This window comes from Fukomys damarensis, unplaced genomic scaffold, assembly GCF_012274545.1.
Source record: "Fukomys damarensis isolate Sample0158 unplaced genomic scaffold, DMR_v1.0_HiC HiC_scaffold_10, whole genome shotgun sequence".
In the NCBI taxonomy this organism is placed as follows: Eukaryota; Metazoa; Chordata; class Mammalia; order Rodentia; family Bathyergidae; genus Fukomys; species Fukomys damarensis.
This window is the reverse complement of record NW_022900922.1, coordinates 17,363,881-17,390,395: the sequence shown is the minus strand read 5'-3', so window position 1 is coordinate 17,390,395 and position 26,515 is coordinate 17,363,881. Positions and strand designations below refer to the sequence as shown.

The following is a 26,515-nucleotide window of genomic DNA, read 5'->3' as shown; positions in this document are numbered from 1 at the left end:
TTCCAGAATTTTGGGCTCACACTATTGATACCTCTGGTTCTGGTGACAAGCACTAATTTGGGGTTTCCAGATACATAGAAATTGCCAGGATTTTTTCTTGCAAGCCATTTGAATTTCTTTCTGTAACATCCCTTGTGATAGTACTTGGCTTTTCTATAGATGAGCCTCCTGTTTACCTTTTGAAGTATCTTTTGGGCAAGCTTCTCTCTCAGGCACTTTTTCTTTGACTCTGTGAAATCATTTCTCTTTCTTAAAAAATCCTGCCAGAGCAGGAACCTGCTTTTTCTCTTTGGCACTTTCTATGGTTTCAGCCAGAAAAGAACAGGTGTGCTTTAAAAATTTTGTTTTTATTAATTTTAATTTTTGTTTAATTTATTAATTTTGTTAATATAATATCAGAGTCAGAGTGCCACAAAGATGATCAATTTCTGGTCCAAGTCTTATCTAATACCCAAACTCTTAACACGGATTCTCCAACTCAAGGCTCTGCGAAGGTAGCCAAAACTGCAGCTCGTTTATTGTTTCAGACACTATCCAATCAAATGTGAATACACTCATCTTTCCCTCAGCGCCCTAAAGATGTGCTTTATACCACAGTGACTGGCGGTATCAGTGCAGTTGCAGGTCCTTATAGAACATTACAGCCCCGCTCTGTCTATTCTACATAATTGAGACTCTATTGTGGCTGATGACCGCTTCACAGTAATTTTGGCGCGCGCGCGCGCGCGTGTGTGTGTGTGTGTGTGTGATTATATATGCACGCGTGCTCGCGCATGCGCTTATCCTGGGAATTGAACTACATCACTGAACTGCAACCCCAGGCCTTTTAAGTTTTGATTTTGAGATGGGGGGGGTCTCACCAAGTTGCCAGGGCTGGGATGGAACTTGTGATCCTCCTGCATCAGCCTCCCAGAGTGCAGGGATTATAGGCTTGTGGCCCCAGGCCGGTTTTAACAATACTTTCTTCTCAGCACTTCTAATCTTCCCCTCCCCTCCCACCACACTTCCTGTCAGGCCGAAAGGGCCGGCCCCTGAACACCTCTTCCACCTATTTAAGTGAGACAACTCTGTAGAAAAGCTCTTGGGACACTCCTTTGAGAGGTGAGTCAAAGTAAAGGGGATGCTTTTCCCGACTCTGACAAACAAGTTAAAGGCCAACGCAGCCAGCGGTGAAAGCTGGAGACAGCTCCTTTCTTCCGGAGCCCCTCGCAGGGCAGAGACTGGAGCTTTGCAGGCCTTGTCAGGGGCAGGGCCGTTCGGGGGCGGGGCCGTTCGGAAGCTGCTGTCCGTGCAGCTCACTGTCGAGGCTGGGGGCAGTTCAGCGACCCTGCGCCACCAGTTCCCTGCCAGCGGCTCCCGACAGGTCACTGATCAGAGGGCAGCAGAGCAGGTGGAGTAGCCTAGGAGGCCGGCAAGGGAGTTGTCACCCAAGTTTCTCGGGTCCTCGTGCCCGGAGCCCGGCTCCGCGTCGGAACCATGGACAGCGCCCGCGGACTGGCTCTGGGGCGGTGTTTGGACGCCGCCGGCTTCTGGCAGGTGTGGCAGCGCTTTGATGCGGACGGTGAGTAGAGCGAGCGCTCGCACTTGCATTGGAGTTGTAGACCGAACCTGCTTCCCGCGCCCCTTTCCCTTCGGGGAAGTCGCTTGCCTGCGTCGTTCATGCCCAAATCTGGACACACCTGTGGAGAGCAGGTGTGGGGACGTCCAGAAACCTCTTGCAAACTTGCTGCCTTTCCAGAGTGTGTGCATGTGTGTGTGTGTGTGTGCGCGCGCTATTTTTATAATGCTAAGTGTTATATATGCACGGTGAGCTGAGTCTCAGTAATTTGAAAGTAGCCTTCCCTAAGTGTGCTTATTTTTACTAGTGACTGTTTTTGTTTGACCTAACACACTCGGAAAAGGAGCAGGAATTTTATCAATTTTCAGATTTATTCTTTGTCCACCAAAAAGAAAAAGAAAAAGAAAAAAAATTGTCTTAAAAATAAAATGAAACTGTTTTTTTTAATAAAGAAAAAGAAAACATCTAAAACTGTTTAAAACTGCAAACTGAGATTCAATATTTTCCTCTGTTTGGTTTTTCAACCTTCCAAAATCATTGGATTAGATTTTATTTTAAAACTTATGTTTACTCATTGATTACAATCTATGTATTTAATAACTTTCTTTTCCCAAAAGTTAATATAACCTCCTGCATGAAGCATGTAGTCTGTAATCTGTATTCACTGTCCACATCCATGTCTTCTGTATGTATGTGCTGGTACTTAGTTATTGGAGTAGCAAAAATGGTATCCATGGAAATATGTGTTGTGAGATTGAAAACAAATTTAGATAAAAGCTGAAAGTCACATGTTATTCTGCATAAGTGACTGTTGTTTATGGTTGTCTTTTTGCTTTTAGAAAAAGGTTACATAGGAGAGAAGGAGCTTACTGCTTTCCTTCACCATATGCTGATGAAACTGGGTACTGATGTAAGTACTTATAGCACTAAGGATTAATTTATGTGTGTCTCAGTGAAACATAAACATCCAAGTCATGTGTTGATTTGTATCTATTAATCTCATCTGACCTCCTCTCTTTCTTTGCATGCATGTGATTTTTCTGCCTCTTCTTGCAACACAAAAAGGTTTAGGTTTCCACTTGCATCTGTACATTCCATGAGCCCAGGCATCAGACACTGTTTTGTTTACCATGGACAAGGGTGTCTGAGGAAAAGCCAAAAGAAGGAGGTTAAACCATGCAAAGCCTTGGATAGCCACCTCCTGAATGTCAAAACTGGACAGTCAACTCCTAAAAATCTAGATGTCCTGAGACTTGGAAGTTTACGCATTTTCAGAAGTCTTCCCACTTTACTTATGTATAGAAAATTTGCAGTCAGTACTGAAAAAGGGAGTGCCTCATTTTCAGACACAGGGGAGTGTGGCCACCCAAGCACAAGGGCTTGCTTTAAGCTGAGGACACTTGAAGCTGTCTTCGTCTGAAGCTGTGGCCAAGCTGAGAGGTGTTGGTGAGAGAGAAGAGGGAGCCACCTCTTCAAGAGCAGGCTATCTGATCACTGGTGACCCCTCAGGTCTTGCCCTGTGGATCTACCCTCACACATGGCCAAACAGATCCTTGTAGAAAAGAGATTTAAAATGAATCACCAGTGTTCAGCACAGGTAGAAAATGTGACAAGAGGTCTCAGAGTCCTTAGACCAGTGCAAATCAAACTTTGGTATGCTTAAGAATGATCTGTGTTTTTACAAATGCAGACCCTTAGGAATTTCACTGTATTCGGGGCCTGAAAAGAATCTTGCACTGTAAGAGTTGGTTTGCATCTTCTTTCATCATCCTCAGAGACAGTGACTGCCTGTGCCAAGGGGTCCCACTATGATCAGGCCAGCCCCACTGAGCTGTGGCAGTAACCCCAGGCACCCCTCCTCAGCATGAGGCTAGGGAGAGAGTGCTGATAGATTTATCAAACCATTAACCAGAAATAGTACTACCAGCCACTGGCTCCCCAAGTGGTAAGTGGGGAAGTGTGGCTTCAGGGACCTCTGCTGAGTCATTCTGTGCTGCCTTCACAAACAGAAACTGAAAGTGTCTCAATTCTAGGCTTTTTGCCCTGGTCACTGTGAGCTGGTGCTAAACGAGTTCAATCAGGAGGGACAGTCACCATTGGCTGTTATGCTTGGGTGGGTGGGTGGTACCCATTGTACACAGCAGCTGGCAGAAGAGGGGCCTCCAGGGTCAGGCAGCCCCTTGCTCTGGGTGTACGAGTGGCATAAAGTTCATCAGAGGCCTGATCAGCTCCACTTTCTCCCACTGATAGTGCATCACAGGGATCTCAGAAGCGGGATTTTGAGGGATCTAACAGTAAGCTGTCTGCTTGTCAGTCCTGGAGAGCAATCAGCCTGCTGTAATTACCTGCTACTCACAGCCTCTGAGGGGACTGGCTTAGTGGAAACAGCTGCTACTGCTGCCCTCCCCACAACCCCATCTTTTGTTCTCAAATGCTGAGGATCGGCCTCTAAACTGGGTTAAATCTAGCCAGTGCATACTAACCAACAGTTTCTGTGTGCACACCTCCCTCATGCACTTGCTGCCTCAACAGTGAGGTGCACTGGAAGGTGCTAGTTTCAGTCTCACTCTGCCAATATTCAGGTCTCTGTCCATACTCTGGAGATTGTGAGTGCCCTGCTGTAATCTCAAGTCTCTGATAAGGACTGATGGGGGATTGCATCTGAGGGAACCCTAGACTTTGGGGGACTGGTCCATGGGATGGTCATGGGCTTTGGGGTTAGGGGTGAAGACGTGAAGTCTCTGTGCCTTCAGACTAAAGGTGGCACATAAAGCCTGGCCACTGCTTCTTTGGTTTCACAAGCATTTGCTCTGAAATCTAATTTTCTATCCACTTGGCCTATGTTAATTAACTTTCTTTGGGAATGCTGAGCACCCCATAAAGAATAGTTTATTCACTTAACAGGTATTATATTGCAGAGATAAATAAATAATTGGTTTCCTGGCAGAGTCTTTGCTCTAAAAGGTGAAGCTGGAATTTGAAGTGAAGGTCCAGCCCATGGAGTGACCTCCACTGTGCTTTCCTGCATGATGTGGGGACATCTGAGTAGTAGGGCTTCTCCAGAGAGACAGAGCCAGCAGGTTGGATATGTATGTCTGAGAGATATTTGTTAGGAAGTTGGCCCGTGGTGTTACACTGGCTGAGAAGTCCTATGACAGGACATCTGCATGCTGAAGACCCTGGATGCTGGTAGCCTTGTGCAAGTGTGGAGGCCTCAGAGCCAGGGCAGCCAATGCAGTCACTTTCAGTTTGAGGTTAAAAGCCAAGGAGCCCAGCATGCGGGCTGCTGGCATACATCCTGGAGTCAAGAGCAAAATGGCCTGGACTTCGAATGTCCATGACAGGAGATGAGCATGTCCCAGCTTTCAAGGGGCTGGGGACCATTTTGTCTTCTGTAATTGCTCTTTCCATCCCTGGCCAAGTGGGTGGTGGGCATTTGAACCAAAAGTGGACCTCCCCATCAGGGCCACTCAGACCCATGTGCTGACCTCCTCTGGAAAGGCCTCACAGACCTGCCCAAAGTCATGTTTTCTGAGGCTGTAGGTTTTCCTTCATCCTAACCATCGCAACATCCAAACATGCCCCTTGGTTCTGAGACTTCACAGGATGACCTACAAGTACTCAGTGCCAGTCCCATGAAGAAGCCTGGTGGGCAGGAAATCTTGGAATCTCAGAATCTCTGTCCACACAGGAAAAATACAATGTCGCTCTTTTTCTGAAGGTCGACTTCAGAGAAGCCTCTTGAGGTAGGGGAAGGAAAACTCTACATGGAAACAGAAATCAGACATTTGTGTCCTAGCTGACATCAACATGTCACTTCAATCCTCTGCATTTGTCTCAATTTTCTTGTCAACAAAATGAGAAGAATCATGTTTTGGCTTCCAGGGTCACAAAGAAACAGCACAAGTGAAAAAGGCTCATGTGGCAGTGTGGCCTCCTGTATACACGTGGCATCTTCTTGGGGCCTTAGCTGTCCCATTGTTTATTCTGGGCCCTTTCCACCTTCTTAGATCCATTAATGGATTCCTCACACAGGATAATTGAAGCTAACTCCCTTAAACACTGGAAAGATTTTAAGATCTAACATTAAACACATTTATCAATGAGATGGAGAGGTTTAGAAAGCAAATTTTCTATTTCCCTTGGACAATGGCTTCAATCACATTCTGTCTTTGGTCCCTCATGAGTAAGGGAACTACTCACTGGGAGACAGTAGACAGTAGACAGTCACCTCAGGGGCCCAGGACACTTGCTCAGAATGAGACACATAATCCATTTCCACTTTCTTTGCCTGAGATTTTGGTTCCAAATCACTAATATATTTTTTCATAGTTTTTTATTTAGTATGTTTTCACTTAGGAAGGTATTCAGTCTTTAAACAAGGCTCTTGACTATTCCCTGTCTATAATCATCAAGTGAATACACTTGGCTGATATATTTACAGAATCAATCTGTCCAAGTCCTCTTATTTTAATCATTTAACAATTCTAAATACAAGACCAAAGCCATCAGTCTAGCAGATGGCTTTGATATGCTAAAAGACTCAAATCCATTTGATTAGTACATCATTTACAAATGCTGGAGGTTTGTGTTTGCCTTTCTAAAAATTTAAAATAGTTGTATATATACATGCTTCTTAACAAAACTTTTAATTAATTGCAAAGTCTTACTTTCACTGCAATTTATTACAAACAAAGTCTATTCCTTACTGTCTAGTATCTGGTTGGGGACTGCATGATATATTAATGCATTAATCTCTTTCTATTGCATAGTCTTCATCCATTTATCATATTTTCTTCTAATCCCCACCAGCAAAATACAACAAGAAAAAAAAGGGACACAATTGCATTTTTATACTTGCGGACAAAAGTTTGTGGATGGCTAGACAAGCAAGAGGCAAAATACTGACTGACATGAAACTCAATGAGTTCCTGTATTTCTGTTACCACACCAGTCCTAAGAGTATAGAAAATTAAGGTGATATTAGGGGATCCAATAGCTTAAGTCATCTCAGCTCAGAGCATTTTTTCTGCTTTACTATTGTAACTCACCATCAAACATTTCCCATGAACCAACCTTCCACAATTAATGACACGATTCTAATTTCAGGGGTCCAAATCCTACAATGCCCTGGTCTTCCCTGGCATATAGTTGCTTCTGCTGGACAAGGTTCTCCTGGCTTTCCAAGAACTGGCTTTCATAGTTCAGGGTCTTATGATATCTAAAGAGTCCTTACATTTAACTGATTGCCAGAGCCTATCCTGAAAACAAGTCCTCACATTCTCCTTAGACTTTGAGCCATTGCTCAGTTGTAACTCCCCAGTGTTAGGCATTCTGCCTGTGCTGTCTGCCTCAATAGCAAGGTGTGGTGGTCAGTGCTTGTTTCAGTCTCACTCTGCCAGTGTCGAGCAGTTGAGTCACCCTCTTGAACTCTTTCCTTATCAATAAAATGAAAGGGCAGTGCCTCCGATCCTTGAGAAAGCCTGACATTGTCTGATCCTTTTCTCCTCACTCTCACTTCCAAAACACAGACTGATTGGAAAGAAGCAGGCGCCTTGATTCAGAGTGCAGCAATAGATAAGACTGCTGCAATTGGAGTATTGCTGTTTTCATACCTCAGCTCCTGCAAGGTAGAGGGTCTGTGGGACTCTTCTAGATTTCTCACTCATGGGCAACGTTCACCATATGAAAAAGGTCAAGTGCAGAGATGACAGTCCAAGGACAAGAGGGCATGTCTGTAAGGACCTCAAGACATTTCTACAAAACAAAAACTTGAGATATTTTCTCAGCCAGTGGTGGGAAAGCAGTAAAGGAGAGTTTCTATGTAAGGAGATGGAATACATACAATGAACAACGATGACAGTAACTATAAACCAAAACAAAAAGCTCCCTAAAGAGGAAAGCGTAGGAGGACAGCATAAAAACCAAGGGCTGAAGGGCATGGTGATTTTTTTTTTTTTAATCTCCCATGGCCACTGTGAAGATGCAATTTGTCAAAGAGCCTCAGTGGCAAGCTCTCCATGAATATTTATTCACCTACCCTGGTAAATTAGATGCACGTGCTTGTTATTCGCTGCCACTTGCCCCTCCCACCATCCACTTTTGCAGGGGACCATCAGAGAGGGGTCCCAGGGGCAAAGTGTCTGGGCAAAGGTGTCCCACACAGCCTTTGCTGGAGGGTGATGGCAGAGTATGTTTGGCTGACTGGGGTCAGGGTCATGTTCAGCACTAGATGGGTACTCAACAAAAAGTGGTTGCCCTGGGTTTTATACTTGGGCACAACTTCTTGTGGTGAGCCACCTTGTTTGAGGACATCCTATTCTAGGAAGGCCAGGAATCATGCTTGGGTTGTCTCAGACAATTCCTTTTTAATCTCAGGAGGGCTCATTCTCACTATATCCTACAGTTACTCTGAGAACTATGAGGGAGAAAGGGAGATGGGGTGAGTTCTCAGCCCCCAGGGAACAGCCCTGGATTCGTCCCAGGCACAGCGCACCCACTGAGCCTCCCAGGAGCTCAGAGTCACCCTTGCTCCCAACACCAGTGGTGGGTGGGGGTGGGGGTGGACAGTTTAGAACATCGCCTCTTCTCACCCCTGTAATTCACAACTGATGGGCTCAGAGAAGAAATAGGATGATGCTACCAGACAGAATTAATTTCACATGAATTCCAGCAAATATGGAATCTCAAAGGTGGCCAGTGTTTGGGGATTGTCTGTGCCTCTTAGCACTTGCAGCAGAACTGTCTCTTTTTAAAAAGATTGATTCATCTGCCACATTTCTTGGAGTGACCCTCTTTGGTGTATACCAAAGGAGATAATTAAATGTGTAGAAAAGGTTGTACATGGAGGAGAAATGTGGCATTTTTGCTAACTAAACACTTATTTTATTGCTTTGGTTTTCTTTTTTATTATTTCACTCATAATTTTTGTTTCCTCTGAGAGTACATGGAAAAAATTAATGGGATGGCTTATAGTCTCTAAAGCTGGACTTTTTAGTTAAAAATGGAAACATCTGAATGTTAGTTACAATATAGTCTTTTTTGCAAAAAAACAAACACTGATATTCAAATTAATTCTTTCATTGCTCTCAAATTAATTCTTTCATCACTGTCATCTCAGCTTCTTTTCAACCATATTTTATGTTTTATTTTTTGGTACTGGGGATCGAACTCAGGACCTTGCCCTTGTGAGGTAGGCGGCAGAACCACTGAGCTAAATCCCAAGCCTTTCATCCATATTTTAGTGATTCACTATAAATTTTACCTAGATGTGATTTTGATAGCTGGTTGGTTGCTTAAGAAATCTCCATAAGTGCTCTCTCTTTTACAAAAGTGTAGGATCACTCTAAATGGCCAAGGAGCCAGCTTTCCAAGCTGGGAGAACATAATGATTGAGCTGTGTGTTTTGAATATTTGCTCTCCTAACTATACTTTTGGGATCCTGATGACTTTAACGTGATTATATATGGCCTGTTGCAGGACTCAGTTATGGAAGAAAATGTGCACAAGATGAAACAACAGTTTATGACTGACCATGGTGTTCCTAAAGAAGGTCACATAAGGATGAAAGAGGTACCGTTCATGATTGTATTTGTCTTGATTGTACCTTCTTAGGTTGTGATTTTCTTTGAAAGGCAATGGGAATCTTAATGTTCGATTGGGAAATTAGAACTTTCTGCAAGGCAATTGGCTTGGATAACATTTTGGAACTCCCCTTTTTCATCTGCTTAGTTGCTTAGTAGCAAAGACTGCAATTCTTTCATCTTAGGTCAATCAATATTTGTACCTATTTTATGATTGGGGACTTGGATGATGGAGGCCTTTCAGGTACTTGGGTGAACATTTGTCTCTCTGTTATTCAAACTAATCCTTGATGTAAGATAAAATTAACAAGACGCTAAATGAATTTAAACTTCTGCATCAGCTCCCAGTAGAGGCTGGAAAGAGCTCTCCCTGAAGATTATTAAAGACAAACAGAAAATAGTTTTCTTCAACTCAACCTCTCTTCTTTTGAGTACCTACTAAAGCAAGCCAGTGTTTTTAGCTTGTAGCATCTAGGATGGTCTGCTTCTTATTGATCTTTCCTCCTCCAATTCCAAAAAGTGTTACTATTCAGAAAGAACTTCCACCATGGTTACATATGGCTTCCCAATGATGAAACAACAGTTTATGAACGCCTATGGGATAGTTGTATGAATGTCATAGAACACAATTACACAAAAATCGATGATGTAAGTCACTCACACAGTGTAGCCTCTGGAAGCCACCAAGAGACACCGGGAACATTAGCTGTGTGAGGCTGACTTGGAGTGTTTCACATCTAGTAGGAGCACGACACCTTTGGAATCAATAAATCAGTGAATGGCAATTATGGGCTCAGAGCTGCAGCTGGACTCTATCTCGCATGATTGGAGTCCTCTTATAATATGTGAAACAGCCTGTTACCCAGGGGATACTCCTTAAAATGACACTGGCCAGTGTCCCTGTGTCCCTGACTGCTATTCTTTGCTCCTTTAGCTGGCCAGTATGTTTTTGTCCGAGGATGAAAATTTTCTTCTCCTCTTTCGCCTGGAAGCTCCCTTGGACAGCAGTGTGGAGTTCATGCAGGTGAGTGTTAAGCTGTAGCCCCTACCCTCCTGTCCAGTCCCAAGAGAGGAGCTGTGCACAGAAGACTGAACAAAGAAGCCGTCAGGAGTGAGCGGGGCTGCTCCTGGGCTGAGGATCCTCTAGCAGGCTCAGTCAGGTATGCTATGAGTTCGGTGGAGAGGCGGAGACCGGCATGAGCAACAGGGACAGCACACGTCACGTCCGGTCTAAAGCCAGTATCCCTGAGGAGCTGCAGTGAACTTTGCCCCTTGGGAATACTGTCCAGAAATCCAGCCTCTCTGCGGAACTCACTCTAGCTGTGAAGGCACAGTGCAGTCAAAACGTAATCTACCTGCGTGCGGATCTGCTTGCAACCACTGTGCCGGGGTAGAAGCTGTAGACAGTATCCGTGTTCCCTCCAGCTTTCTTCTTTTGGATGACCCCCTCTGGGTTCTGCTGTTAGTGAAAATCACTGTGGGAGGGGAGGGCAGATCACAGTTTGTCTGAGGCCACAGCAATTGGCTCAAGATCACCACTTTTGTCCCAGGCCCCACTCCTTATTGTTGTCATGCTTCTGTTTCGAAGTGATAACGGCTCACCCTTTGGTATTATTTTGTTTGCCTTCATGTAAAATTGGAAAAGCACATGCTCAGGCAGTTCACAGAAGAAATTTGCATGGACTACAAATGGACACCGGTAACCTCCATAAAATGCAAATTAAAATACTAAGTTTTTTCAAAGTGGTAAAGATTTTAAGGGGGTCCATAAAAATTCAGAGTGTAATTAAGGAAGCCCAGAGATTGTCAAGGATGCTTTGTTGAAAGCCATGTCATGTGGGATAATTTTGTGGAAAATAATTTTGCAAAATTTTAACTAGGGTCCTGGAAAATTTCCCTATCTAGTGTTACTTTTTTTTTTTTTTTTTACCCAGGGATCGAACTTGGATCCTTGCTCTTGCGAGACGGGTGGTGGAACCACTGAGCTAAATCCCCACCCCTCTAGTGTTACTTTTAAAAGACTTAATAATTCTACTTTTCCAGGCATCTTCCTCAGCGATCTAACCAAAGACACATAGCCAAGTTTTTTTCTGTATGATCATGTTCATTAAATGTTGCAGCGTACAGTTAAAACTGAAAATAGTATAGAAGCCTGACACTGAACGAAGATGAGGTAAATTATGGTGCATTTATATGATTTATTCATTCTGTGAGTACTCATGAGTATTCATGAGTATGCTTAGAATGGTTCTAGGTGCAGAAAGGTTTAGTTGAAAAAGATCCCATCTTTAACTATCACACATCACTAAAGATCAGATTCCCACAAGGCAGCTTATTCAAGGAAGCACATCATGTCAAGAAACAAAACTGTGTATGCAGCATGATCTTAGTTCTAAAAAGCATTCATGCTCATGTTTGCACATATAAAATGAGTAAATACACACAAGATAAATAATGATTGCAAATGGTATGATTTTAGGTGATTTTTATAGTCTTTGTATTTTTGTATTTCCACTTAAATGTAGAATCATAGCTATTTAAAAGTTACTTTAATAACATTTTTTAAATGCTTGTACTTTTGTTTAAAATGCTCATATAAAATTTTAAGTGAAAAATAACAAACCAGTCATGTGTAGAGGCATTAAGACCAACAGTTAAGTTTTGCTGTGTAAGTAATCAAAGCATGAGAGGAAGAAAACACATAGAAATAGTAATTATCTCTGGGCATTATAAATTCTACTTTTTGTATTTCATTAGTTTCTTTACAACAAATATGGTTTATTTCAATTAGTATTAGTATGCTAGATCTTGTGCAATCTAGAATAACTAATAAAAGGAAAGAGAAAATAATACTGAGAAAGCATTTTATCTTTAAAAAAAATATATATATATACTATTTTTCCTTCCTTCTAGTTTGTTAAACTTTTTGTGTAAAGAAGAATTTTCCCTTTCTCTGAATAGTGTTTGTTTTGGAGATATCATTGTGGATTCTTAAATTCTTTCAAAAAATTAAATTGGTTATAACCCATTATATCCTGTCCATTTTATTAAATTCTAAAATATGTCTTTGCTTTTCCCCAGAACCATAGAATCTTAATGTCCAATGTCAGCTCAAGTGCTGTTATAGTATAAGACATTATTTCTTTTCTTTTCTCTTTTTTCTTTTTGAGAAAGAGTGTCACTATGCAGTTCAGGTTGGTCTTGAACTCATGGTGATCTTTCATCCTCAGGCTCCCAAGTGCTAGGTTTACAGGTGTGTACCACCATGCCTAGCAGAAGACATTATTTCTATATTGTTTTCTTTAAGCCCACATATTTTAATCAGTCAACATTTATGTCAATTTGCCCACATATTTGGCATCATCTTTACTGGCTATTCCTTTCTTAATCTTGGATGTCCATAATGTTTCACCTTCTTCCCAGCATAAAACCTTTTCTAGGAGTCAGTTGGTCACAAACTATTTCTGGTTGTCTAGAAATCTCCCTACTTTGCCTTAATTCTTTAATGATAGTCCTGCTAACTATTCACATAAAAATCTTTGGCCCTCCAAGGACTCAACTGTAGTAAAACTATAAGATCATTTAGGTAGGGAATATTTGGACAATAATATTCAAAAAGCATGCAAAATGTTTAAAAATTATTTGAAATTGTCATAGTTTTGGTATGTTCACCTAATAAAAGTTATAATATAAATCACACTTAACTCGTTGCTTTGTAAATTTAGCTAAATTCAATCACAAATGACAGAGACTGGAAGGAGTGATGTTCCTGAACTGTTCTCACTAAGCAGCAGCATTAGATCAATGCCTCCCACTTTCCCTGCAGGGTCTTCAGTCAGGGTCCCGACTGTCTTGAAATAAGGTCCCTGCAGTTGGTAACATGGACAAAGGACCTAAAGAGAATCTTGTCTATTAAAAAGCAGAACTATCTTGTGCTACTTTTAACTTTTTATAAGCATTAAGACCCTGAATGATGAGTCTTGTCTATGGAATAATCAGAAGTGGTTACAGTAACAGCATTTGTCAGAGAAACAGTTCCGCAGTCTTTTAGCTATTCTGTCATCAGCTTCAGGATGCATTTGTATTTCCAGTTAGAAGAATGCTGGCCTCAAGCCAAGGAGAGGGACAGCTTATCAGAGGCAGTTTGTTCCTCCCCCAGAGCCAAGATTGCTTGGGTGACTTTTCTGCAGACTGCTATCAATACTGTCACCTTTTCATTAAGATAATGCAACGTTGCCAGGGATTTAACTCAGTGGTTCCGCTGCCTGCCTCACAAGCGCAAGGACCCAAGTTCGATCCCTGGTACCCAAAACAAAAACAAAGAACCCAGATATGCAATGTGGAGTTCCATTTGTAAAGAGGTGACTCAGTCTGATTTCCCACCTTGTGTGACACCCGGGATGTGTCTCGTGTTTACCATAAGTACAGTTTTCTGATGACGCTGCAGGCTGTGTCACCTGGGACCAGCAGACACACTGGAGTGGGCTTTGGTTCCACTTCACACCTGTCTGGGATTGTCCCTATCATGTGGATCTTGTCCGAGTCCTCTCACTTTTTTTTTTTCTTTTTTGCCAGCTGAGCTGTATGTTTAAGGTGTTGTTTTTCAGTGTCCTGAATTTTTAAGTGTTTAGTACAGAGAAAGTTTTAGTTTTCATTATTGCCCAGAATGAAGTCCTTTCCTTTTTACCTTTCTATTTTGAGCTTCTCCAAAGAACCCTGGCAATGTGGTCTTCATGAATTCTCCAAGTAAACGTGGAGGCCCATTTCTGCTGAGTTCTGTCCAAACATTTGCTGTCACCAAAGGAAGCCCCAAATTCCTTGTAAAAAAACTTATTTGTATTCAGTTAAGAACTGTTTTCAGACACTTAAGCAAAGGAAATGCCAGTGTAAGTCAACACCAAAGTGTCGGGGGATAAATCGACTAATGATCTTTGTGTATTTCAGATTTGGCGCAGATATGACGCAGACAGCAGTGGCTTTATATCAGGTGCTGAGCTTCAGGTAAGTGTAACTGGACAAAGGCAACTTATCACTGGGAGAAGTGCAGCTTTATCATTGGGAATTTGATTAATATAAAGCATGAGTTTGATTTCTGTGGCCCAAGAAATATGGATTTGAATTTGTTACATTTGAAACAATGTATTCATGTAGGAAGAATTACAAAATTGATGTTACACTGCTGTCTTTGGGAAAGAGGCATAACTGAGCATGTAGGATACTTTTTTTCTTGCCAGGGGCTATTTTCTGGGTCCCATGAGCTCCCTTTAAACAGTGACAGCTCTGCAATCATGAACTGATTGCTTGTTAAAAGCATATTATTTCCTCCTCAAAACAAACAGGCCTCTAGAGACCTCTGCAGCTTATTTGCTTGCAGGATAAATGTCACTTTTCTTTTGATGTCACAGAACTTCCTCCGAGACCTTTTCTTCCACAACAAAAAGGCCATTTCAGAGGCAAAATTGGAAGAGTACACGGACACCATGGTGAGTCAGAGTGACTTCCAGGAGGGTGGTCCTCGGCGGCCTCTTCCAGCCCTTGGGAAGTGCTTGTAGAGTGAGTGAATGTGTGAGAAGAAACTCATCACTGGGGAGCCCAGCCCCTCTCAACCTCAGGAACAGATTGTGTGTATTTTTGAGAGAAGGCCTCCTCCTTGTTTCTGGGAAACCAGGAAACTCCAGGTGACATTAGGTTTCTAAGCACCTGGACAGCAACTTGCGTGTTAATCAGTCACACAGCAACAAGGAAGCAGGGACCTAGATCTTCAGGACCAAACAGTGGGCTGCTGCTCCCTGATGCAGGAGGTGATATTTGGCACTGAGTGCACTGACCTGGAGTAGTGGAAGGTCAGACAGATGGAGGATATATGTCTTTCCTCTGCCACGTACTAGCTATCACTGAGGAAATGTCAAGCTTCTAAGTGTTTTTTACTTGTTTGTAATATGAGACCTAAGGATACCTCCTTACTTGGAGGCAAAGGGACTCGGTGCAGGTAGAACACCAAGGTGCATGTGTCTGGGACAGTTTGCTCTCCCTGCAGTACAGTGGTACCGCGGTACTTGTCCTTGGTTCCAAGAGGTGTGACGATGAGTATCAAATTGTTTTGGCAGTAAAGGGTGTAACCAGTCAAGGGGTAATCGACACTGACAAGTTGTAGCACCAAACAAAGGATGCGTACTGCATCAAAATGTGTCAAGGACCAAACTTGACAAGTTTCAAAGCAGTTGCATATGGAGGTATGGCTGTAGTTGTGTCTTCATTGTGAGTATTTCACAATCCTCTTGTGGTGCTCTTGTCCCAAAGGAAGCTGAGACTATTTCAGTGTGGAGTTCCCTGCCTTTGAGAACTCTGTTCTGCTACCTCACACAATGCACTTCTCCCAGCACTAGCCAACCATTCCTGTGGAACTGGACTTGGTTTCTCCACCTAGTGCCCTCTCATGAGCTCTACAGTTCAGCTCATCAGATCTGCAGGCTTTTTAGTAAGGAAGTAGTTTGCTGACCAAGGCTTAACTGTGTACTTGCGAGATTGTTACATACATTTATTTATTTATTTAGATACCGGGGATTGAACTTGGGACCTCGTACTTGCGAATCAGGTGGCAGAACCACTGAGCTAAATCACTGGCCCTGTTACATTTATTATATAATGGTTCCTGAGCAGACTGACCTCACTGAGTCTTGGGGTGGAGAGTCAGGGGTGCAGACCATTGAGAAGAGAGTATGGGCTTCTCTCACAAGGGGAGCCCCTAAGTTGATCAACAGAGACTTGGAGCTGGTGTTTCCCTATGCTGAGACTCACTTTAAAGGTCATGTGACTAAGAAGTGCCAGAGGTATCAGTTGTACTAGTAGCTAAACTGCCCTGGTTTTTAGTCCTGGGCCCTCCTTGCCTCAAAATCTGGACCCCGCTATTCTGAATGCTGCTCCCTACCTGTGATCTGCCCTGGGAAGGAAGAAAGTGTTCTGGACCACGGTCATTTCTAAATGGCCTGGATAGGAAAAAGGGTGATGTCAAGGGGAGAATCAAATCCCAGGACAGGATATCAATTAAGGAAGTAAAACTGTCTTCTTACTATGTCTGTTTGTTTCAATAATGTGCAAAATGATGCTCAAATCCCTGAATAATATGAGCATGGGACTAAAGGTCAAGTGCAAAGTCTCCCAGAAGCAGGAAGCAGTTTCCTGGCCATAGGATGGTCACTTTTTTCAACCTGAGCTGCAGGGAGCCCTGCAATAGAATGAACAATATAAGCAGGAAATTAGATAGAAATGGCTGAAGTCTAGAACAACAAGGAGATTCTTTTTCTAGTTGAGCATATTTAATTTTAAAAAATATTTTTATAATATTTATTTTATGTCATAATTTCTTGGTCCTTAATTAAAGTGATACAGTTTGGGGAAATAAATGCTACCTTCCCTTTTTTTGTTGCATATGTGCTAACAAAGAATAGGAAAAAGACCCTATGAAAGAATAAGCAAAGAATGTAGGATATGCAAAGATGGGAAAAGAAAAGTGAGAGTTTATATGAATCCTTTTAAAAGAAGCAGTATCAACCCACAAATTTCCAGGAGGATACTGTACAGTGTTTGCTCTTCACAGAAATCATCTGGAGCCATAAATTTAAAAACCACAGCACGATAGTATGGGCTTATTTTCAGATATCATGCATGTACTTTTTTTTTTCTTACTGTTCAAGCCGCATAGTGATTGTGCTCATCAAGCGCTGTTAGTACATTATTCAGCAAATACTCTGACCACTTAAATCAACCTTGGTTAGCAGAGGGCAATCAGCTGCCTTGTGTAGTTCTTACTTTCAAGTGAAACAGCTCTACACTTCTTGAAGTGCATCCCTGTGTTAGTTGGGTTTGCAATGCACTTACCAGCTGATTGTGGATAAATTAAGTGACACCTTGGTTAAGTGTATGTTCGTACAAGCTCCTGGCACAATCAGACTAGATAGTAAATGTAAATGAAAGCTCTTTAGCCACCCCCCATTCCTCTGGAGGTTTTGATCTGAAGTCTTTGGCTGAATGACACACAGCAGGAATAAATACTCACTCTGCTTTGAACATGGCAGAATGTGTCTTACAAGAAGCTTGCTTCCTAAATCAACAGTTCTTGCTGTTCAATCCTTTAGAACTGGGTGCTAGGCACATTTTAAGACATCAATGTAGCAGAATATTAGAACTGGCTGTTACTATGTCAATTTTATTCACTTATAAAGCATGAACTACACAGAATAAATAGATTTGTATTTTTCATCTTTAGCTTATTACCAGTATTTTTCCAGCATGAAGCCCTTTGACTTTGAAGGCTTGTTCTCATTTCCTACTAATAATGATAAACGACTTTCTGATTGCTTAATATATTGTAGCTGTGTTTTTTTTCTCCTTTTCTTCATCTGGCTCTTGATCTTACTTCGAGAGTCAGTTGGATATTATCTTGCCCCAAAAAGCTTCTGGCACCTTCTTCCATAGTGAGTTCCAGGATCCCTTCTCCAGGTCCCTGTGGTGAGTGTCACCATCCTGATGCCATAGTGTTTCATTTATTCATTTAATTCCTTCTCCAAATATTCATTAAATACTTACCATGCCTCAGGCACTATTCAAGTCACTGAGGATTCTACAAGGGGCACAAATGGCAAAGAAGAGACTGACAACAAACAGTATATGCCATAAATAATAAATTATGTTGCATGATAGAGAGTGATGAATGTTGTGGAAAAAAATGGAGTTGTAGATCTTGCTGGGGACATCTGTGCTCCAGAGCAGCTGTGGTGGGGGCTGGGGAGAATGCCTAATTTCCAACAGGGCACCCAAGGAAGGTAGGAGGTGAGGAAGGACTAGGGTGGAACTAACACAGGCCAGGGGGCGGACACATTGGAGACATTTTGGAGCAGGGAGAACCAGTATGGCTGGAGCAAAGTGAGCAAAGATGAGTCTAACCAGTGTCCAGACCAGGATGGGCTTTCAGGTGCTTGTGAGAACTTGCAGCTCTATCTGGGAGAGACGGGAGCTGCTAAGAGGGTCTGAGGCAGAGGATGTCATCATGTGGCTGCTGTGTTGGGAATAGCTTGGAATGGAATGGACAAGGATGGAATCAAGAGGACCCATAAGTGGTCCTTGCTTCCATCCAGGTGAGAAAAGATGGCACCAGGGGCCACCAGCTTGGGATAGCGAGGTTTGTGGGATGGAATGGACAGGATTTGCTGATATAACAAGTGAGTCTGGGATGGCACTGACATGGTCCATACGTGTCTTCTTTAGGGCAAGAACAGTGTCTTTTCTCCATGTGCCAGCCCACAAAGGGCCAAGCACATAGTAGCCTACTTAATGCAAATTAACCTAAATTTTCCATTCTTATATAATAGCAAGCTGTGTGTAAACCATGGCAGAACCTTGCCCTGCATCCCGTTATAGCTCTTGCTCCCCTGGTTTGTCTGGTGGGTTGCAGACTGTCCATCTCAGCCTTCACACACACTTCCTCCAAGTAGTGCCTAAAGTCTGAAATTCTTTTTTTGTTTGTTTGTTTTCCCTTAAAGTGGAATCTCCAAGATGGAACCAGAAAGGGAGTCTGGCGGTGCTGGCTTGTGTGCATGTGATATTCTACCTTCATGGAGCATCAACCAGCACATATTCTGCTACTGCATATTTTAATCATAATAATTGTGTTCACTTTATACTGGGCTGGCTTTGAAGCATTTTCAAACATCTCATTTGATTCACACCAAATCTCATAAAGCTCCCTCTCTACAAATGAAAATTCTGAGGATTATAGATTTTAACAGGTCTAATGTATAAAGAGAGGAGTGGAAATTCACAACTGAATCTACCTTTAAAGCCTATGTTTTCCACTGTCACATTCTTGTCTGAAGGCTGAAATTTAACATTGTTAAAAACATGTTCAAAAGCAGGAGAGCAAGACTGTACTGACAGGTCATAAAGAGATGACCATTCTGGGAAGAAAGGGAAGAATCTGGCAAGAATAAATTCAAGTGAGGGAATCTGGATTTTATTTTTTTTCCATTAAGTTTATTGGTACTTTTTAGGTATATAGTACAGTTACATTCATCATTGGGATCTTGTACCTTATCACGATGTATCTTCGTTCTTATTTTTTCCCCACACCCCTGCCCTCTCGTCACCCCCCAACCATCCCTGTTTACAAAGACTTTGTTTCCATTTTTCCTTTTCTTATATTTTTTCTTTTCCCTTCTTTCCTTTCCCCTACCCTTTCCACTTCTCCTACTTCTTTAGCCCTCTTCTTCCTATTTCACATTTTCTTTTTTTTTTTTTTTTGGAACTGGGGATTGAAGTTGGGTCCTTGTGCTTGCAAGGCAGGTGGTGGAACTACTGAGCTAAATCCCTGGTCCTCACATTATCAATTATACAGTTTGAACCTTATTTACACTCTTAGTTTTTCACACTAGAGAAACTATTCAGTATTTACACGTGTTCCTATTTATTTCACTGAAGAGTATGGCCTTAATGTACATCCACTTAGATATACATATATCTAGTTTCTCACTATTTATGGCTATTACTCCATTTTAGAAAAGCTACATCTTTATCCAGTCTCCAGTTGATGGACAATTGGGCTGTTTCCAAGTTATAGCTGCTATAAACATGGGTGCACATATATCGCTGTGGTATGATTCTTTTAATTCTTTTGGAAAGATAACCAGCAGAGGGATAGCTGGGTCAAATGGAATCTCTAATCCTAGTTCTGTGAGGTATCTCCATATTGATTTTCACAGTGATTGCACCAGTCAGCACTCCCACCAACAATGGAGAAGGGTTCCTTTCTCCCCACAGTCCAGCCAGCATTTGTTATTGTTTGATTTCTTGATAGCAGCCATTCTTTCTGGGGTAAGGTGGGATCTCAGTTTTGTTTCCATCTGTATCTCTCGAATGACCAGTTATGTTGAACATTTTTTCATATGTTTATTTGCTGCTTTTACTTCTTTGTCTGAGAAATGTCTGTCTGTTCATTTCAGATGAATTTTTGAATTGGGTCTTTATATTTGGGGGGCCTGATTTTTTTTGGTTCTTTAGTAGACCTTTGTCTGAGAAGCAGCTGATAATTTTTCCCCCACATTGTAGGTTGTCTCTTAGCTCTGCTGGTGGTTTCTCTTGCAATGCAGAAGCTTCTTAAAAAGATGAGGTCCCAGTTGTTGATTCTTCATGCTAGTTCTCGAGCTACTGAGGATTTGTTCATAAAGTCTTTTCCTATGCCAGTGTCTTCAAGAGTTCTGCTTAATTTATCTTTCAGCAAATTTAGTGACTCTTTTTTAATATTTAGATCTTTAATCCACTTGGATTTTAGTTTAGTGCATGGTGAAAGATAGGGATCTAGTTTTAATTTTTGCCAGGTTGAAATCCAGTTTTTCCTACACAATTTATTGAAGAGGTTATCTCTCCTCCACTGAGGATGGTTGGCTCCTTTGTTAAAGATAAGGTAGCTGAGTACATCTGGAGTGGTTTCTGTATCTTCCAATCGATTCCACTGATCCTCCAGTCTTTTTCTTTGCCAGTACCATGCTGTTTTTATCATAGTGGCTTTGTAGTATAGTTTCAGATTGGGGATTGTGATACCCCCTGTCATGTCTCTGTTGCCTATAATCCTTTTGCTCTTCTAGGTCTCTTCTGGTTCCAAATGAATTTTTGGATTGTTTTCTCTAGCTTTGGGAATATACTGTTGAAATTTCAACAGGGATTGCATTGAATCTGTATAGCAGTTTTGGAATTATGGCCATTTTCACTATTCATTCTTCCTACCCAGGAGCAAGAGATGTCTTTCTTGGATTTTCTAAATAGCTTTAAATATGAGACAATGCAGGAACCACAATAGAATTTATTGCCCAGAAAGAATATTTTTTTCTTAGCACAGAATCCCTAATAACCCAAAGAATTAACAGTTTATTAAATACCAAGCAGAAAACAAATTAATGAAAGGCAATGGGAAATAAATGGGTAATAAAGAATGGGAATAAATGGGAAATAAAAAATAAATAAAGAAAATAAAGGAAATAAAGAAAATACCATTGTTTTGGAGAAGAGAGGAACTGCCATTCTTTGGGGGAAGGGAGTAGAGGAGTGAATGGTGCCTGCATACAATCCCAAAGGCTCCCATTAAGATAGCCCCTGTCAAAGGTGGGGGCCAGGGAGGAGACTGTGAGAGTTCAGAAAGTCAGTGCAGTCTCTGTCTCAAAGGACCTGATATGGCATACATCAGCCTGGCACTCCCAAGTTGGTAGAGCTGTTCTCTTCATAACCTTAAAGCTTAAATCTAAGGGAGCACCAACTGGCAGTAGCTTACACTCGGATGCCTGGAGCTGAAAAGCCTTGTGATGTGTAAGTCTTCATGATGTAGTGTTTAGATCTATCAGCTTAGCATTCTGGGATATAGCTCAGGGGGATCAGAGAGGTCTTGTCCATTGGCTGAGACATTACTATTCTGTGTTTGTTTCATTGTTAAAACTTCGTAGCTCTTCTGCTCAGGTGTGCTGCAGTTAAACACTCATTTTTGTTTGAAATCATCCCCTGGAGCTAGGGCCATGACTAATGAAACTCTCCTCCTGCAGCAGCCCTTTTATCCTTTTTATGCACTGAGATGATTGCTAAGGAAGTCTGCCGAGTCTCTGCCCAAAGATTTGAGTTTGACCAGAAGATGAAATGAGTTTGATGAGATTTTGGCTAATCTTTTTCATTCCTCTCTAAGTTGCAGAGGAGGCCACACTTTCCAATGAACAGATTTTAGAATAGGACTATTGCTTTTTTAAAGGACTTCTTACTTTTTCCTAGAGAACTTTGAGTGTATTAACTTTTAGAAATTGGGCCAGGGATTTGGCTCAGTGTTTCTGCCACCTGCCTTGTAAGCTCAAGGACCCGAGTTCAATCCCTGGTACCAAAAACAAAAGCAACTTTTACAAATCAACTTTCTTGAAAATGACTTCTACATCCTGAGCTCTAAGTGACTCACCAAGTGTGAAATCACATTACTGCTCCTTTAATGACTTTTTATTGGGCAAGGAACACAGTCATGGTAACACTGTGTTAAAGCTTTGGTTCTAAGGTTTAGCATAAAATGCTTAAGCAATGGCACCTACTACATGGATTCAAATTGACCTGAATAAGGATTGACACATTTGAAAACTCTCTGAAGTGTGACTAATGAATGAATCATGCCAAACAGCCAATCAGGAGAGAGAAGCTGACGTCTCACACCTTACCTTACCCTGATTCCTAATTAATGTTCTAGACACGGAAGGACATAAAACACTGTTGTGATACTGAAGCAGGATGTGCTGCCAGTAGTGGGCAGGGGATGATTTGCAGCCTGGATAGAACATTGTTAGATAATGTTTAGTTTGGTAAATGTAAGCTAATACCCTGGGAGGTGTTAAATTCATGTACCAAAGGAGAGCACGGAATGTGAAATATTGTAAAGCAATAATTAAAATCTGAGACTTTGACCTACAAAGGGAATTATATGTGGTTAAACTGGCCCCCATCCTGTACCCTGGTCTTGGCTCATCCTTCACACTTGGATCTAAGTAGCTGGCTTCTGGCTTGCTTCCCTCCTAGATCAGGGCACACCCCTCTCTGAGCCAGGTCAACCTGAGACAGGTCAGGGCTCAGTCCTGGGCTACCTTCTCTTCCCATGTCTACCCCTGCTCTACAGAGAATCTAAACTGGAATTTGGCCTTAAGTCCTAGCTCAAGACTGACAACCCCTAGTTTGTATTACTGGCTCAGGCCATTTTTCAGAGTTCTTTCAGTGTGCCTGGATGTGTATCACCATGTCTAGGTGCATCTCAAACTTAACAGGTCCAAATTGAAATCCTGTACTCTACTCACACACCTGCTCCACTGGGGTGAACTTGACCTTCCAGATTTTTCAAGGCAAAACTCTTGAAAACATCTTTTTTTTTTTCAGCTTTAATTGAGTTTATTGGTACATTTTAGGGATACAGTACAGTTACATTCATTGTTGGGATCTTGTATCTCTACATGACAAGCCTTGATTCTCATTTTTTCCCCTTACCTCTGCCCTCCCTTCACCCCCTCCTCCCCTCCCCATCTACAAACACTTTATTTTCATCTTTTCATTCTCTCACATTTTTTTCTTTTCCCTTTTTACTCTTGCCTCTTTATCACTTTATCACTGATCATATCTGATCAGTCAATCCTACTGGCTACTATATTTGTTCATTTTTTGTTGCTATAATAAAATATCCCCTTTTAAGGTAAAAAAATAACTACTAAGAATGATTTAAAAGAATATTGTTAAATGAAAAAACAAGATGAGAAACAGTATATAGAATACAGTCCTATTGGCAATAGGTTCTATCTGTTGGTGGGTAATACGTATGTGCACACACTTCAGAAGTTTCTAGGATACTCAGGATTCTCTGAGTGGCCATTACCTCTGGAATAGGTAAGGGAGGGACATCGTATTCTTCCTGCTGGATATGTGTGTATTTTTCACTTCTGTCTTGTAGCCTGCTTTAATGATCAATTATCAATTGTTAAAAAAAATCATAGATTGGTTCTTGTATCACTAGACTGTGTTTTCGTTCTATTGTTTGAGAAACTATCAACTGAAGAGAAGTTAATACTAATCTAGTAGTGATTTTAGGTACATTTATACTTCATAATAACTGCTATGTCTATCAAGATTTGAAAAGTTATAAAGAAACATTAACCAGTCTAGTGCTGGGCAGCCCTTAAGATATATCTTGCCTGAGAAGGGAACTACCAATCACAAAATTTTAAGGAGTTTGTCAGTAAGACATTGTACTCCATTTATGGGCACACTTATAGCACTTTCATTACTTAACTTTCTCATTGTTGGGACACAGGTCTTGGCATCCATAACTTAAAAGAGAGGTTTAACTTAGCTCATGATTCCAGGGGATTCAGTCGATGGTCATATGGATCCAAGTTAGAAACATGATGGTGGAAGGATGTGGTAGAGTAAAACTGCATGGTGACTGAGAATAAGTGCAGGGGAGTAGCGTCAGAGTGGGAGGGGCCAGGGACCAGACATAGACTCTAAGGCTATACCTTCATGACCCCAGGCACACCCATAAGTGTGCTCTACCAGTCTCCTGGGTGGCTCCCAAGCCAATCCAGTTGATGCAATCAAGCTTACTTGTCAGAGCATCTCCTTACAGTTCTACTGGAAAAGGTGAGCTCTGAGCATGGGACTGGAAAAGCAGCAGTAGAGGTGAGATTGTTTGGTAAGGTCCTTACAACCATACAGTAGCTACCATTCAGAAGGGAACCCTACTCCCAATTGTTACAACTCTCCAGGAATGAATTAGTGCCAACAGGAGGGAAAATACTTATAACCCAGCACATATTGGGTGACTACCACATGCGAGCTGTTGTCCCAGGTGTTTGGGGCATATCATAGACAAACAAAGTTCCTGTCTAGCACTTATCAACATTTGATCTGCTCCGTGCCTGTGATCCGGACATGTTACCACAGCTCTGCGCCCCTGTTCTCAGCTGCTCAGTGGAGAGGGAGCCCCTTACCTGTGAGTGAAGTGCCCAGTGAGCTATACGTAGCTGGTAACGGAACACCCAGCCCCACATCCCCCCCAGACAGTAGGTGGGGCTGAATATAGTGTTTATGTTTAAGAGACCCAGCTGGACATGCAGTACGTCCAAATGTATAAAAATATGACCTGTGACTTAAGAGATTCTATAACATAAATGTTCGGTGCCAGTGTTTGGGGAGAATGGGCTTTCAAATTGACTTGAAAATGTAAACTGATTTGGAGAGGGAGAAAGGATAGAAGACTAGCATATTTTTTAAAGCAAAAATCTGTTAGATATATTTTAAGATTCTTTTCACCGGTTTTTCCCTGTGAAGCTTCCTTATATAGATATGTTTAGAGAAATTCTGCAGACTTAATGTGTCGTGACATTGCAGAGTTCACTCACATTCCAACTCAGCTCTGAAAATAAGTGCATCTCCTCGATTTTGCCTGAAACAATCTGATTTTCCTGATGTATGCTTAGCAAAGATATTTTTTACTTTGAGTCCTGTCTTATGTAAGCAATGTCTGCTCTAATAATATAATCAGGCACTTTGGGAAGAGGTGAGTTTCTCCATGGGAGGAGAAGCTCAGCTCAGTTCCTTATCTTTATGGAAACATGGGATTTCTTCTTTAAACTACAGGGAGTTCTCTAGGATATGAGGCCCCTAGACTTGACTGTTGCTATGCTACATGGGGGCTATAAAATACTTTGAAAATCCTGAGTCAAAGCAAAAATCAAGATTCCAAGCTCGTAATCAGTATGTAAAATCCCATTATGCCTTTTAGAAATGGATATTACTTCTGATATCCCCCAAATCATAGTGGGTCTCCTCCCAAGCACATGATAGGGCTGTACTGCTCACCCCTTTGAAGTTAGGTATGGCCAACAACTTGCTTGGATGATGACATTTTAATTACTAAGTATTTGCCATGGCAACTAACAATGTTGTCAGACAGTAGCTACTTTGTTACTCTGAATTTCAGAGTGCAGACTACATGGAGTAGCTCCCAGCCAACCCTGGAATCTCATATAACATGAGGAAGAAATGATCTTGTATTGTGGTAGAGATTTGGGGTGCTTAGTTACTATGACCATCCTCATACAGAAACTAAGATGCAATTCATTTTGTAGCAAATACCAATTTCACCCAAGCAGATGTGTTCCTCAGCCAATTAAGGCAAATGTGTAATTAGAAGGGCAAAGTAAGGAAGGCTTTAGTAACCTTCAGAATGAGATCCTGTTACAAGTATTTCTTGCAACCATTTTCCTTTCTGCATTTCAGATGAAAATCTTTGACAAAAATAATGACGGTCGCTTGGATCTCAATGACCTGGCAAGGTGAGTGGCAAGGGCATCATGGATTTGGAAACACATTTCTAGGGGTGGGATGACAAAATGTATGCCATCAAATTAAATTGGAATTCAAGTCTACCCTGGAGTCTCATAGACTAGGTGCAACTTACCCAGTAAACTGCAGTGGTTCTAAGTCTTTTGGGCTAACAGATTCCTTTGCAAAGATAATGCAAGCTCTTTATCTCCAATGCACAATACACAAAATTTTCATAGAGTTTCATGAACGGGTCATAATTAGATTCTGCCCTCTGAGGTCAGACATTCATGGTCCCATATTAGGACCCCGTGACAAAACACACTGTGACCCCATTCCCTGGCTTCAGGGACACTGGTTAGTTCAGGGCAAAACTAACAACTGAGACCAACTTCAGCTCAGTGCTCTCTGGCCTTTCAGTGCTGGGTTATCCTCAGAGGGCCTCAAGTGCCGGAGAGGAGGAGGAGGAAGACGAGGAGGAGGGAGGAGGAGGGGGAGG

General features: G+C 41.8%; 1 protein-coding gene across 2 annotated transcripts in view; it reads left to right on the top strand.

Moving 5' to 3' along the window:
* Positions 1 to 791: 791 nt before the first annotated feature.
* Positions 792 to 26,515, top strand: part of Scgn (secretagogin, EF-hand calcium binding protein) — a 38,952-nt gene continuing 13,228 nt past the window's right edge. The window contains exons 1-8 of one of the 2 annotated variants that reach the window (XM_033761885.1): positions 792 to 1,101; positions 1,364 to 1,561; positions 2,398 to 2,468; positions 9,038 to 9,130; positions 10,076 to 10,165; positions 14,086 to 14,142; positions 14,547 to 14,624; positions 25,972 to 26,027. In XM_033761885.1, coding sequence (XP_033617776.1) covers positions 1,477 to 1,561; positions 2,398 to 2,468; positions 9,038 to 9,130; positions 10,076 to 10,165; positions 14,086 to 14,142; positions 14,547 to 14,624; positions 25,972 to 26,027 — 530 coding nt within the window. In that variant the 5' untranslated portion in view covers positions 792 to 1,101; positions 1,364 to 1,476. Of the gene's footprint in view, positions 1,102 to 1,284; positions 1,562 to 2,397; positions 2,469 to 9,037; positions 9,131 to 10,075; positions 10,166 to 14,085; positions 14,143 to 14,546; positions 14,625 to 25,971; positions 26,028 to 26,515 lie in introns of those variants that run through there. The other variant, XM_010622977.2, reaches the window with a different exon arrangement.